The sequence below is a fragment of the Carica papaya genome, chromosome 7, assembly GCF_054855325.1.
Source record: "Carica papaya isolate Zhongbai chromosome 7, ASM5485532v1, whole genome shotgun sequence".
Classification (NCBI taxonomy): Eukaryota; Viridiplantae; Streptophyta; class Magnoliopsida; order Brassicales; family Caricaceae; genus Carica; species Carica papaya.
Window position 1 is genome coordinate 12,707,501 of NC_142315.1, and position 14,931 is coordinate 12,722,431.

Sequence of the window (14,931 nt, forward strand, 5' to 3'; positions counted from 1 at the left end):
CTCCGTTAATGTTTTTGTAGATTTCGAAAATTCCATAGTGGATCAGGACGAGAATGAATCCGGGAATCCAGGACATACTCATCCTGGAGCTTCCGCTTCTCCTCTGGGAAGGGCTTTTTTTAGATAGAGAGGTGAGGATTCTAAACCTAAGCCCTACATTCCTTTCCTTTCAGTCGGGGACGTTTGACCGATTTCATTACAGGATTTGCGAATGAATGCTCGTCATATGGTCGCTGCTTGATCGCCATTGTGGTCTTAAAATTATATAATAAGGGAATCAACAACCCTAGTCGCCATCTCTATATCTGGGTTACTTGTAAATTTTATTCAGTATGCCCTATATACTGCCTTTGAGCAACCTTTCCCATCATTTATGTACATTAATTGGTCAACTAATTATGTTTATTTGTGAAAAAATATAATTATGAATGTATTCGATTTATTAGTTAAATGAGATTATTAGAGATATGAATGTGATATGTGATATAGGGTATAACATATAATTACATACTCCAAACTTTACTATTTAAGAAGCTATATACTCCTAATAAATATATAACTAAAGTGCTCTTGAAGTATGCACAGTTACACAACTTATTTATGTATGAGTCTTGTAGAATTGAAGAGAGAGGTGGTTTCATCACGTGTGAGTGGGAGATGTTGAATTTAATCGGACGGGTCATCCATGATGGGACTCGACCCGATTTGAATCAATAATTAATTAATTATTAATTATTAATAATAGTAACTGCCTAGTAGTTACCACTTAAAATCCAATAAGTGGTTAGTTATCATAGTACGTTACCGCTTAAAAATTTGAATGGTTAGTTATCACATCAGGAAATAAAGTTGAAGTAAAAAATACATAAAAGAAAACTGCTCTCTCTCTTTCTCTCTGAATTATTAATTATTAATAATGGTAACTGCCTAGTAGTTACCACTTAAAATCCAATAAGTGGTTAGTTATCATAGTAAGTTACCACTTAAAAATCTGATAAATGGTTAGTTATCACATCAGGAAAAAGAAAGTTGAAGTAAAAAATACACAAAAGAAAATTGCTCTCTCTCTCTCTCTCTCTCTCTCTGAATTTCTTTTGTGAAGAAAAATGAATTTTTTAATTGATTTTTTTTTTCAAAAAATTTGAATTTTTACAAGAAGTATTTATGCGGTGAATATTTTCATACAGTTTGTTATTGATAATATAATTGTATGTGTTGCTATACATATTGATCTTATAAATTTATATTTATTTGAATATTATATGTTAATTTCATTAACTTCTAACACTAAACATTTCAATTCCATCTACATCTAATGTTAAATTAAACCTTGCATATAAAGAAAAGATATATTATAGATGGATAGATATATTAGACCACTTTTTTTACTTTCTTAACTTGAAATTTCAATTCAATTATGTCTTATCGTACATCAAGTGTCAACTTTTTTCGACTTTTGAATTTTTGTGTTCTATTGTCTTGTTTTTTCCTTTCCATGACACATACACAAAAGGAAATTAACAACCAAATTTAATTATACTAGTGCTATACCAACTCACGTTGTCAATTTAATTGTCATTCGTCTTATTCTTTGCTGTATATATATATAATATTCTTCTGCTCTGTGTGTATATATATATATATATATATATATATGTATATAGAAAAGCAACCAAAGACAAGAAAGTAAATGAGATGATTCCTCCTATATATCCTTTGCCCATCTCTTGAATATCTATACACACACACACACACACACTGTATGTTGGTTAGTTCAAATGATTTTAATCTAAATAAAAAATTGAGTTTGAGTGGACTAAGTGGATAAATTTCATCGAGTAAATTACTACCATTGATATAAACTATACTGTATACCAAATTTAACTATGAATTATTGATATATTAACATTTCTTTTACTATGAATTATTGAAATAGTAAGACATCAATTATCTCTTCAAAATTTTACACCCATTTCCTTAATTGAGAAAGACTTTAGACCCTCTATGTTGCAACCAATTTGGTGAGTTGATCTAAAAATGGAGTTGTTCGGGGAAGACATTTGTTAAGATCTTTTGTTAATCATATATATATACACACACACACATACACGGAAACTCTAATTACAATACTTCTTGTAATCTTTTTATTTTATGTTTTTTCTATAAATAACTAAAAGAAGATCAACACAGTAAGAAACAGCAGCAGAAAGAATGAGAATTTTACGTACGATGTGTTTTGATAACTACACTCGTGTCTTTCCAAGTAAAACAAGATGACATTCTCTCGCCCCTCTCTTTCTCTAGAAGGCATTTTCTTCTGAATTTTTTTTCTTAACTATGGTCATCTAATAAAGAATGGTAATTCGTTATTCTTTGGAATATTTGGTGATGGGGACATCAATATGTCACTGTTTCTACAGAACACGTTTTCTACAAACTCAACACACATTCAAATTACAGAAAATGTTAATTTAATTATGGAGTGTGACCCCCATCAAATCTCCATAACGTACTATTAATTTGCATGGTTGTAATTTTTCATATTTGAGTTTGATTTTTAAGTTACACGTCCTCAAATTTTACCAGTACAAGGAGGCACCTTTATTTAGCGTACCGTACATCTCTTCTCAATGAATAAATAACTAAATCTTGATATCAGTTTTGACCCAAAAAGACACATAATTAACTAAATAATTATGATTTTTTTTTTAATAATTATACCAGATAAATTAACAAAAGTATCACATTTTCTCGAAATAATATCAGAAAAATAATTAAGAGTTGGGTAGTCTTCGGAGAGAGCTACTGCTTGTCAAAATAGGCCTTTCTTGATTGGCCTAAAAATCTTGGTGATCAGGCATATATGGTTGGATTCTCCTTTTCAAACATCAATTAAAAGATAAATCATTGTAGTCCATTTTATATCATAATTACATCCAAAGAAACCCAAAAAATAAAATTAGATTAAAACCATTTCTTTAGAATTTGTTTATTCCCAGCATAGAGCAAAGGGATCATTTTGGAAACAGATATATTCCTACAAGAATACAATTCAACAGTTTACTTTGACCAGCTTACCTTCCCTGCAAGAAAAGAGCGCTTGAGTCAAATATCACAAACATCATAAAGATATAATATATATATAACAAAATTTCAGATTTAGAGGCTGACAAACACAGAATTTTGGCGTAGGTGTTCTACCGCTTGTGGTGGTTTATGCTACTGGGAAAGTTTTCTACTCCATTTGGTGGAGACCAAAATGGGTGGAGAAGCATCTGAAGCAGCAAGGAATTAGAGGCAACCGCTATAAACTGCTAATTGGAGACATGAAAGATTTCATAAGCCGCTTGTTCCAAAACCATCAACCTAACCCACCAAATTGTTCAGAGAGTCGATCCGTTTACATTAAACAACGTCGAAAATTACGGTAGGCTACATGTCAATTTTCATCATTTTGCACTCAATTTCTTTTGTATTAGTATTTGATATATAGAATCACCAAAATGTTGATGTCTGAGTTTGGATGTAAAATAAGCAGGGAAGATTTCATTGCGTTGGACTGGGAAAACACCAAGAGTGATCATCAAGGACCCGGAACTTATGATGGAAGCACTATCAAATAAGATGGGTCATCTTCAAAAGCCACCGTTAAATCCTCTTATTCTCATTCTAGCCAGATGATTGACTGTGCTTGAGGGTGAAAAATGGGTGAAACATAGAAGGATAATTAACCCTACTTTTCACCTCCAGAAACTTAGGTTCTTCTCTTCTTTCCTATATTATTATTTACCATGTTTTCTGCTTTATCCTTTCTCATTATCTTGACAGTTTATAGAAGATGTAGCCCCTATGTACGTTACGTTTCTATATAAAAAAAATGTAATCTTTAATGAACTGTGTAAGTTTTAATACATATGGTTGTAAAAACAAATTATGGAATAAAAGAGGCTTTTGCCTTATGAATCCTGATGAGTATGTTACTTGATCGAGATTTTTTTCTTTTGTTTCCTTTCTTTGCTCTTTTTTTTTTTGCATTTTGCGAGAAAAGTAGATTAAAAAAATTGGTACTCAACAACAATTTTATTAAGTCATAAAAGTGTTAATTGACATTATGTCTTGCTTCGATCGATGTATAAGATAACTCTTTTTTTAATAGATAAACAGACAAAAAAAATTCACGGTGCAAGAATTTAAAAGTGCAAAAGTAAAAGATAGTAGGTTTAGATGGAGAAAAGCTTTGATACCAAATGATACAAAACCCAAAATCAATTAGCATGATCAGAAACTCACACAATTTCATTTAAAGGCATCAAAAAAATTGATCTTGTAGAAATCTTCCCTACTTAACCCGCTATCAAGAATGATAGGAACTAAGATCACTAAAAATGAAAGAAATATAATGAAAAAACACCACAAGGTCATACCTTGATAAGTAAATCCACTCATTTTTCAACAAGATAGTAGAAGAATCTCTTTTGAAAAGAAACACTCTTAATATTATTGAGATAATTTCTAAATATTTACAATAAAAATTTGATAGTTTATTTATAGGGTAAGCCATGTGAATAAAAAGATAATAAAAATATCATAATTTAAAGTTACAATTATATAGAAAATTAATTAAAATTAAAGTCTAAATAACTAATTAGGTGCATAGAAAATTAATTAAAATTAAAGTCTAACTTGCTAATTAAGATAGATGTGGTGTTTCCCTTTTTCTTGGCTGATTGATTCCTTTTCTTACCCTTTTCCATCATGTACTTGAAGCAAGTTGACGAGACCATTATGCCATTGGATTAATTGGTTGGGCTTGTTTTCCTCTTCCTTTGGATGAGGCCTTCTCTTTATGGTCCATGTCCATGTTCACATCACTAGGGGTTTGACATATTGCATCCTAATGTCTTAATCAATGTGTTATGATCGTAAGAGATGATGGGAATGTAATCAGTGACCATGAAAGTGCTAATGAATAGGAAGACATATAATCATTTGGAGCTAGTGAAGAACGTATTGCCCGGCCAATTCAGGAAGATATGTTTATGATGCAAAGAACTCTGAATGTGCAAATCAAGTCAAAGAAAAATGATTAGAGAGAAACCATCTTCCACTCAAGATGTCTGATTAACAAAAAATTCTGTAGTGTGATTATTGATGGAGGCAGTGTTACTAATGTTGCCATCACCTTATTGGTTGATAAGGCATAATTAACTTACATACCATACCCTAATCCCTACAAGTTATACTAGTTAATGAATAAGGAGATCAGTGTCACCAAACAAGTTTGAGTTCTATTTTTTGTTGGTAAATATGAAGATGAGATACTATACGATATCGTTCCAATGCAAGTAGGGCACTTGTTGCTAGGAAAACCATGACAATACAATAGAGATGTTAGTCATGTTGGTGGAAAGAATCATTATTCCGTATGTATGGGAGGTTTCACCCATGTGTTGACTCCCTTATCAAGAAGGAAAGTGTACAAAGACTATCTTAAAATTAAGAAGTTTTATGATGAGTTTGCAGGACGAAAAACAGAGGTAGACAATGTCCCATCAAGTTCCAAGAGTTGTTTCCTCGTGAAAGAGCAAAGAGTTGTTCTAAGTTACTCCGTTGATTGTTTGGTATTTTCCTTGGCCTCTTTATCCTTAAATCAGAAAATTACAGAAAATGCGTATTTAAGGAAGAATCCTCTCAAAGAATAGGAGGATGATGTGATAATAACTGAGGAAAAGTTTAATGATAAATTGAAGGTTCTTATGACAAACGAAGGGCAGAAAAGGTTAAATAACAACATGTTTCTTAAACATACTCGAAAGTGTTCCTGAACAGAAAGTACTCGAGTTGAATCCACCCAAGTACAAACCCAATGTAGCGAATCCGGATTAAATGAATCTGGGCCTTGGCCTAAAAAGATGTGAAATTAAAAAAGACCGAAAACAAGAAAGTTATTGGGCCATATAGCCGAGGAAAGATTTGGCCCACGAATCCTGACCTGAAAGGAAGCTCAATAAGTGATTTGGGTGTGGATAGCCATTAGATAAGCATTTGTGCCCTTCCACATGTGTGAGCTGGGGCACCTGCACGTGCGGACACCCCATATGCATGATCAAGCACGTAGGACGTGCGAACAGCAGCACTCGCACCTCCCACAACAGGTACACAAGCACGCGATAGGACACTCGTATGCGCAATATCTGCATATGTGTGGACAGACAGCTTCGCATGCCATAACATATGCGAGTATGCGCATGGACAATAACTGGCATATACACCCCATGTGTATGTGCACAGTAGGCCAGACACGTACCCAACGCCCAGTGCGCGCTTGAAGGAGCCTCGCACGACAGGACCACACGACTCGCGCAACATGCCCGTGCGACCCTTGGGGCATATGCATGCCACCCAGGTGTACCCAACATGCTACCGACATAGCAACCCTCTTTTAAGTCCTTTTGGACTCTTTGTCTTCCTTTTCCAAGTCCTATAAGGTTTCCAAGTCTTCCATAAATTATCCCATGTGATTATTGTGCTAAATTGGAGGATGATTTCAACTCAAATTGGAAGTCCAAAGAATATAATGCTATTTGAAGATTTGAATAAGGATAAAACATTATTTTATTAATTATTTTAACTATTTTAATTATTTTGATTATTTTAAGATAAGACTAAGTATTTAAGTATTTTTGTATTTATTTTCTAATTAAATTAATATCTAGCATTTGTATAGGAATTTATAATCTTATTCTAATTAGAATTAGTAAATAAAAGCCTATATAAAGGTTTAAGTTCATAGGTTCTAATCACAACTTTTAGATTAATAAATTTTGAAGCTTTTGCTTTCTTCAGAATTAACCAAGACTACTTTTTTTAGTGTTCTTTAAGTTCTTCAAAGTTAGGGAGCTTCCTGAAGTCTTATTGAGTCAAGGAATTGTGATTGACTTATTGGATAAGTCATTCCATCTTTTCTTCTCTTTTATTTTCCTATTTCTTGTTTATGCATGCCATATAGGTGGGTGTAGATTCAAGTAGGGGTTAATTAGGCGGTCAAGTCTTCGATTGCATGCATTAGTTGAGGTTTTGGGAGTTAAAACGATCCTCCTCATACCTTCCTGTGTCAATACTGAAACAAACTTGGTGCTAGTTGATCCACTAGTCAAGGGACTGAGACTTATTGTGTTTAAAGAATATATTGTTAACATAGATATTTTAGGATCTCTTGATGTACTTGGTTAATAGAGCTTAATTTATTGATGCATGAATCATTTTGACTATTGTTTAAGCATTTTGTAACTGAGTATTCTTTACTAAATAAATGGAACTTATTATTATTATTATTATTGTTATTATTATTATTATTATTATTATTATTATGGTTTATCATGTCTCTTTTCTAGATGTTTGACATATCATGATTATAAAATTAAATCGTAAGGGCATGTATAACTATGACTATTATGTCAATTGTAATATATTTGTTGCGCTATATTTAAGATTATTATGGTATAAAGTACGATTAAGACATGATATTTTTTAGGTTGGTACATGGTATTTTAAAATTTCTAAATGAACAGTGCATAGTATTTGGCAATTTCTTAATGATTAGTTAATAAAATTTTGGTAATGAGATTATATTATGGACTAACAAAGAAAAAAGCTTGTTAAGACACATTTGAGCTGTTTCTTATTTCATACCATATCTCTGATCCATTTTTATTAGTAATTGTAACCATGATTTTTGTCTTACATCATTAGAATATATATCGACTATCATGATTCATTATTGATTGACTTTATTAGACCATAATGATTTTGAGTTACGTGTCCAAAACCACTATTTTCTTAAAGTGGTCAAATAAAAATTTTAACTATTTGATGGTTTTCTTTGTCTAGCCCACGTGGCAAATAATAAAAGGAAGAAAAAGGCTATAAATTAAAGAATTAGGGGGAAACATTTTTCTCTCTTTCTCACATATATATACTCACACAAAATTAAAAAAAAAAGAACAAAAACAGAAGTGCAATTCATAATTTTCTCTTCTTATACACTCACATACGAGAACTGAGTAAAAGTCAGACTAGTTTTCATACTAGGGTTTGCCTTGTTTTTGGAAAACATTAGGGTTTGCCTTGTTTTTGGAAATTGAGATAGAATATGGCTGATTTTGTACTTTTTCTTTCAGTCACGGGAACAGAGGAGAAGGTTTAGTTTTAGTGAATTTTCTTTTGGTTTATGAATCTATTTTGGAGGATTATTCCCTAATTTATTGATGAGATTATTCAAGAGGAATTGAGTTTGTCTAGGGAAACATTGATGTATTTTCTCTATTATTGGTGATCTGAACTGTGAATTACCTGAGAATATCTTCATTTGGTTCTTTGATAGTGGATTTGACTCGAAATTTGGTCCGTAATTTTTGCCTCTATACTGGAGGGGTTTTCCATGTAAAATGTCATGTATCTTTATTTTGTTGATTGGTTCTTTGTTTGCATTGATTTTTATTTACAATATTAATTGGCTTGGAATTTTAAATTGGATCCGGTGAATTAATTTTATGATTACCTTAGTTTACACAAGTGGCTAGATTTTTTGGAACACCCAACAAGTGGTATTATAGGCAGGTTGATTAGTTTCTTGGTTGATTTCTGGTATGAGATTAATTGTGTGAATTAGAATGAAAAAATTTACTAGTATAATTGATGTGGAACCCAGGATCAATAACGCAATCCAAAATCTCGCATATATATTAGTAAGTAGAAACTCAAAATCCTAAGTAAACTCCCTACTTTACTTGCACTCAATAGGGGAGTGAAAACTAAGGTTATAGGAAAAGAAACAAAGAATTAGAATTAAAAAGATGCCACGAGGCTTACCTTGATAAGTGGTTTTAATTTCTAGTGCAATATGTTGATCGAAGACCCACTCACTCATTCTTGAAAGCTTGAAAGTTTAAAAGCAAAAATACTTGAATTTTATTAATAATATGAATTGTGAATACAAGAAGGGGTGGTGGCCTCTATTTATAGAGTTGGCCATCCTTATTTGACTCAAAGTAGGAAATAAGAATCCTAAACATAATTTTTAATTCCAATCTTAATAAAATATTGAAACTTAATTTAATTCAAACTCAAAAACTTAAAAAAATTGCAATAAAAATTTCTAGAATTAACTAAGCTAAACTCCTCTTTTTTGGTAGGCTTAGATTCTCTTTTCCATTTTGACAATTGTCTTCCACATGGTTTCATCTTCTGATTTCTTTATTATTTAATTCTTTATGCAGGTAGTGACTGGACAAATTATTTCTTCCAAAATTATGAATAATTTAGGAATTCAGAAGTCAAGTAGGACTCTACCTCTCTTGGTCGACACCCACTTTCCCATGTTGTGTTGTCTTCTTCCTTTTCTCTCTTTTTTACTTTCCTTCTTCTACTCATCTTTAGTATTCTTCCTCTCTTCTTCTTCTTATTGTGTAGCCATGCAGATTTTTCTTCTTATTGCAGATTGGGGAAACAGTTTCAGAAAACTAGAAGAAACCTTGCAGTAAGGAGAATCCTTATTTGGTTATAGGTGTCATTTTTTGTCCCCATTTTGCTTCTGTTTTTGCAAGTTAGTCAGAGTCTATATTGAAGGCTTCAAGCCTCCTCAAAGAGAAACCTAGCTTAGTCTTTCCTAGTTTGGTGTAGTTCCCATGCGGGTGAATAGGACTGCACCTCCATTCTCTTCCTAAACAAGAACCATACATGGTTGAGGTTTTTCTATTTTTCTTGGGCTTGTTTTTGCAGCTCCTTGGGCTTTAAATTTGCTTCCTTGTGTGATCTAGGTTTGAACAAGAAGATTGAAAGCTTTCTAAAAGCTTTTGGCATAGGTTCAGGTAATAGGTCCCTCCAGGACTTGAATATTTCTTCCTAGTTCTCCTCAATTGTCTTCTTGGTCTTTCGGGTAACGTCCTTCTCTATATCTCTTGTGTCTAGGTTTATATCAATAATGATTAAATTATCATATTCAGATTATTAAATTTGGAAGTTAAAGATTGAGAACCTTCTTTATTGTAAAGATTTATATGATCCTATTAAGTTGGGAACTGTTAAGCCAATTGGAAAATCATATGACAATTAGGAGAAAATGCATAGAAAGATTGTAAGAACTATTCGACAATGAATGGATAATAGTGTATATCATAATATAAACAAAGAAGTGAATGCACAAATTTTATGGAAGAAATTAGAAAATATGTATGAGAGGAAAAGTATTTTTAATAAAACTTTTATTATTAAAAAGCATGTCAATATGAAGTTGAGATATGGATAATTAATTGCAGAATACTAAGTAAATTTCAAGATTTGGTGATGTGAGCATGGATCATCTTGGGCCACTTGGAAGAGACATCATCATGCCAAGTGGGCCCATAACAAGGAACTAGACCCAAGGATTATAACAAGTTTTCCAACTCTTTATTCAAGTTTGAATTAATGAGGAAGATGAGTTTAGATCCACTAAAGAAGCCTGAGGAAATAAGCTACCTAACCAGTTGATCCAAAGGCATAATGGGCTTATCAACTTACTTCAAGCACATGATGGAAATGGGTAAGAAAAGGAAACAATCGGCCAAGAAAAGGGGGAAGACCATAACTATCATAATTAGAAATTTGAATTTGAATTTTAATTAATTTCCCATGTAATTGTACCTAGTTGGGAATTTATATTTTATTTTTAATTAACTTCCTATGCAATTGCAATTTTAATTAGGAGATTTTTATTACCTTTGTATTCACCTGGCTTACCCTATAAATAGGTCATCAAGTCTTCATCGTAAGCATTCAAGATTAAAATTAATAATATTGTGAGTCTTTTTCAAGAGAGGTGTCTTCATCTTTCTTATTGAGCAAGAAGTGGATTTACTTATCAAAGTAATTTCTTGTGGCATTTTTATATTCTTCTTTTAATTCTCCATTTTCCAATTATCTTAGTTCCTATCATTCTTGATAGAAGGTTAAGTAGAGAGAGTTTTTATATAATCAAATTCCTTTGGTGCCTTGAATGAAATTGTGTGAGTTTTTGATCACATTGATTGATCTTGGGTTTCGCATCATTTGGTATCAGAGCTTTGGCTCCATCTAAACCTATTGTATCCTTTATTTTTGTACTTTTAAATTCTTGCACCATTTATTTATTTATTTTATTCATCTATTAAAAAAAGGATTATCTCATACATCGATCCAAGTAAGACATAACATCAATTAACGCTTTCTTGACTTGATAAAATCATTGTTGAGTACCAATTTTTTTAATATACTTTTTTTGTAATTTTTTTTTCTGTGTAAAAAAAAAAAGAAAATAAGAGAAAATTAAAAAAAGAGAGAAAAAAGGAAACAAATAAAAGAAATCCTATCGGAAAAGTACTTACCTTTTTGGTACTCAATCATCCTTCTTTGAAACGGTGCAAGAACCACCTCTTCATAAGGCTAAAACCCCTTTTATTCTACAATTTTTTTTTTACAATCACGTGCACCCACACTTACAGAGTTCATTAAAGGCTACTTTTTTTTTTTATCGAATGCAACATATATCGAAAATATATTAGTAGGAATATCTTTCAAAATTTCCCTTGGGGTAATACCGAATCCCTATATCTTCTATAAATCAACAATTTTTTTAAACTCTCAGTTTCTTTTATTGTTTTAAGCTTCAATTCCTTGATACATCTAAGCATCTAAATTGCATCTTAGAGCTTAGTGTAATTGATAACACACTACTTCTTCCTCTGTGTGTTACACTCTTACTTCTAGTATTAGTGTAGTATTTGTTTTATAGGACTCCTCACGGTGTCTTAAAACAATATTTGAGAATACTTTGATTCAAGAGGATATATCCCACATTCAACTTGAGGGTGGGAGATAGAAAGGTAAAAAAGGCAAGATTGTGTGAGAATATCAGAGAGTAAAAGTCTAGTGAGTAAAACATGAGAGAACCAATGAGGAATCTTTATTTGTGATTACTAACCTCTTCTATAGAGAACTCTTTTATGAAGATGTCAAGTGAACACCAAAGCCCTACCAACATAAGATTCTTTCTGGAGGCTATGCAAGCAAAATTAACACAACTCGGTAAAAAAATAGATAATCTAAGTGGTGACTGAAGTTAGACAAGGCACGAGACCCCAAACACCAGACGTCCTAAGACTCAATAGCATGACGATAAGGTGGGGTCCTGTAATGATGAAGAGGAAGATAGGGTGAAGAGGAGAGAAGAAATAAGGGATAACAATATTAGCTCCATCAAGATGAGAATACCACCTTTCGAGGGTAAGAATGATGCTGAAGCATACTTGGTGTGGGAGAGGAAGGTAAAACTAGTCTTTGATTGCCATAACTATCACAAAAAAAAGATCAAACTAGAAGTGGTAGAGTTCATTGACTACGCTTTAGTGTGGTGGGATCAACTACTCCTCAATAGATAATGTAATAAAGAATAACCAATTTTCTCATGGAGAGAGATGAAAGCAATTATGCAAAAAAGGTTCGTACCCTCTTACTACCATAGAAAAATACATAAAAAAGTTACAGCGTTTAATGCTAGAGTCTATGTTTGTTGAGGACTACCACAAGGAGATGGAGATGGCTATGATCAGGGTCAATATAGAAGAAGATCTTGAAGTAACCATGGAGAGATTCCTCAAAGGTCTCAATAAAGACATCGCCAACACAGTGGAATTACAAAACGATGTAGAGGTGGAGGACATGGTCCACATGGCCATGAAGATTGATAAATAACTAAGGAGTAAAGGCAAGGGAATATTCCATACCACTCTTACTTTTAATTCAAGATGGCTAAAGAAAGAGGAAAGAAAGATAGTTGAGGCAAAGAAGGAGAAGGCAACCACTCCTGACTATAAAGGTAAACAACTATCTCATCTTAAAAATATAGCACTATCAAATGTTTTAGGTGTTTAAAATTCGAGCACAATGTTTCCTAATGTCCGAATTAGAGAGTGATGTTATTAAGAGACAATGGCGAGATCGATAGTGACTTTAAAAGCAATAGCATGTCATCACTAGAGGATGAAGATGAGAAAAATAAGTATGCGGCTCAAGGAGGGTCCCTAGTTATATGGAGAGCCCTTAACATCCAAATAAAGGAGGAGGAGGATCAGAGAGAGAACATATTCCATATACAGTTTCTTGTGGGTGGAAAAGTATACAGCATGATCATCGATTGAGGTAGTTGCACCAACATAGCCAGCACAACACTTGTTGAGAAGTTGGGATTAACTTGTACCAAGCACCCAATCGATATCGGCTATAGTGGTTGAATGAGTGTGGAGACATCTGAGTAAACAAGCAGGTAATGATAACTTTCACCATATGAAGTTATCATGATTAAGTTCTTTGTAATGTTGTACATATGCATGCTTGTCACATCTTATTAGGGTGATCATTGCAATATGACCAACGAGTTACTATGACAATTTTAAGAACCAGTACGCCTTTAGCTTCAACGGGTGAAATTACACTCTTATCCCGTTGACACCTAAGGAGGTATGTGAAGACTAGTTTAAAACCAAAAAGTCAATGGAAGGAATAATAACACAAAAAGAAAAAGAAAAAAATGAGGCCCAAAAAAAAGAGAAGACCCAATGAGTGAACAAAAAGAGGCCCAAAAGAAAATAGAAGGCCCATTGAGTGATAAAGAGGCTAGGAAAAAAAGACCCACTAAGAGAGCAAAAGGCCCAAAAAAAAATGTAAGGCCCAGTGACGGAGGAGAAACAAAAGAAAAAAGAGTGTCTACTTGTGAGGGAGAGAGAGTTGAGGAGAGTGTATTGTGAGAAACAAATTCTAATTGTACTTTGGTATAAAGAGGCTTATTTAAGTTTAACTGACCTTAACCCCTCTTTACCTAATGTTCTATTGTTTGCTTTGTAGGAATTCAAAGACGTATTTCTAGAAGGGATACCAGATGGATTACCACTGATACAAAGGATTGACTTCACCCCTGGATAATCGATTCCCAATTGACCTACCTACCGAAGCAATTTTGAGGAGGCAAAGGAGCTTCAGAGATAGATAGAGTAGTTATTGAAGAAGGGACATATTCGTAAAAGTCTAAGTACTTGTGCAGTGTCAGTCCTGTTGGTACCCAAGGATGGGTTTTTGAGGATATGTGTGGATTATCAGGCCGTGAATAAAATTACGGTTAAGTATAGACACCCCATTCCCTGATTCGATGATATGCTCGACAAGTTAAGTGGTGCAAACGTCTTCACGAAGATCAAATTGAAGAGTGGCCACATCAGATCCACATGAATTCTAGAGATGAGTGAAAGACTACCTTCGAAATGAAATACAATTTGTATGAGTGTTGGTTATGTCCTTTGGGTTGACTAATGCTCTTAGCATTTTCATTCATTTAATGAATCATATTTTATAGCCATATCTTAGTAAGTTTGTAGTTGTTTACTTTGATGACATTTTAATGTATAGCAAATCATTAGAAAATCATGTTGAGCATATTAAAAGTGTCCTAGAGATATTGCAAAAAGAAAAGTTGTATGCTAACCTCAAAAAGTGTACCTTTTGTAGTAAAAACTAACTTTTTTGGGCTTTGTGGTTAGCACACAGTGTATCGAATTAGATGACGAGAAAGTAAAAGCCATTAGAGATTGGCCTATGCCTAAGACTGCAAGCGAGATGATGAGTTTCCATAGACTAGTTAGTTTTTACTGATGGTTTGTAAGAGATTTCAGTTCCATAGCTGCACCTTTAAATGAACTTGTTAATAATGACATAAAATTTGTATGGATTGATAAACAGGAAAATGCTTCTACTTTACTTAAAGAAAAGTTGTGTATTGCGACTATTATAGCATTATCAAATTTTGACAAAATATTTGAACTTGAATGTGATGTTTCAGGTATCGGTGTAGGAGCAATACTACTA

At 32.9% G+C, this 14,931-nt stretch overlaps 1 protein-coding gene across 1 annotated transcript in view; it reads left to right on the forward strand.

Moving 5' to 3' along the window:
- The window catches only part of LOC148252974 (uncharacterized), a 1,001-nt gene extending 760 nt beyond the window's left edge, over window positions 1-241 (forward strand). Inside the window, 3 exon segments of the mRNA XM_088208497.1 lie at window positions 21-97; window positions 99-131; window positions 203-241. Of these exon segments, the coding sequence (XP_088064623.1) occupies window positions 21-97; window positions 99-131; window positions 203-241 (149 nt within the window).
- The last annotated feature ends 14,690 nt before the right edge of the window (window positions 242-14,931 follow it).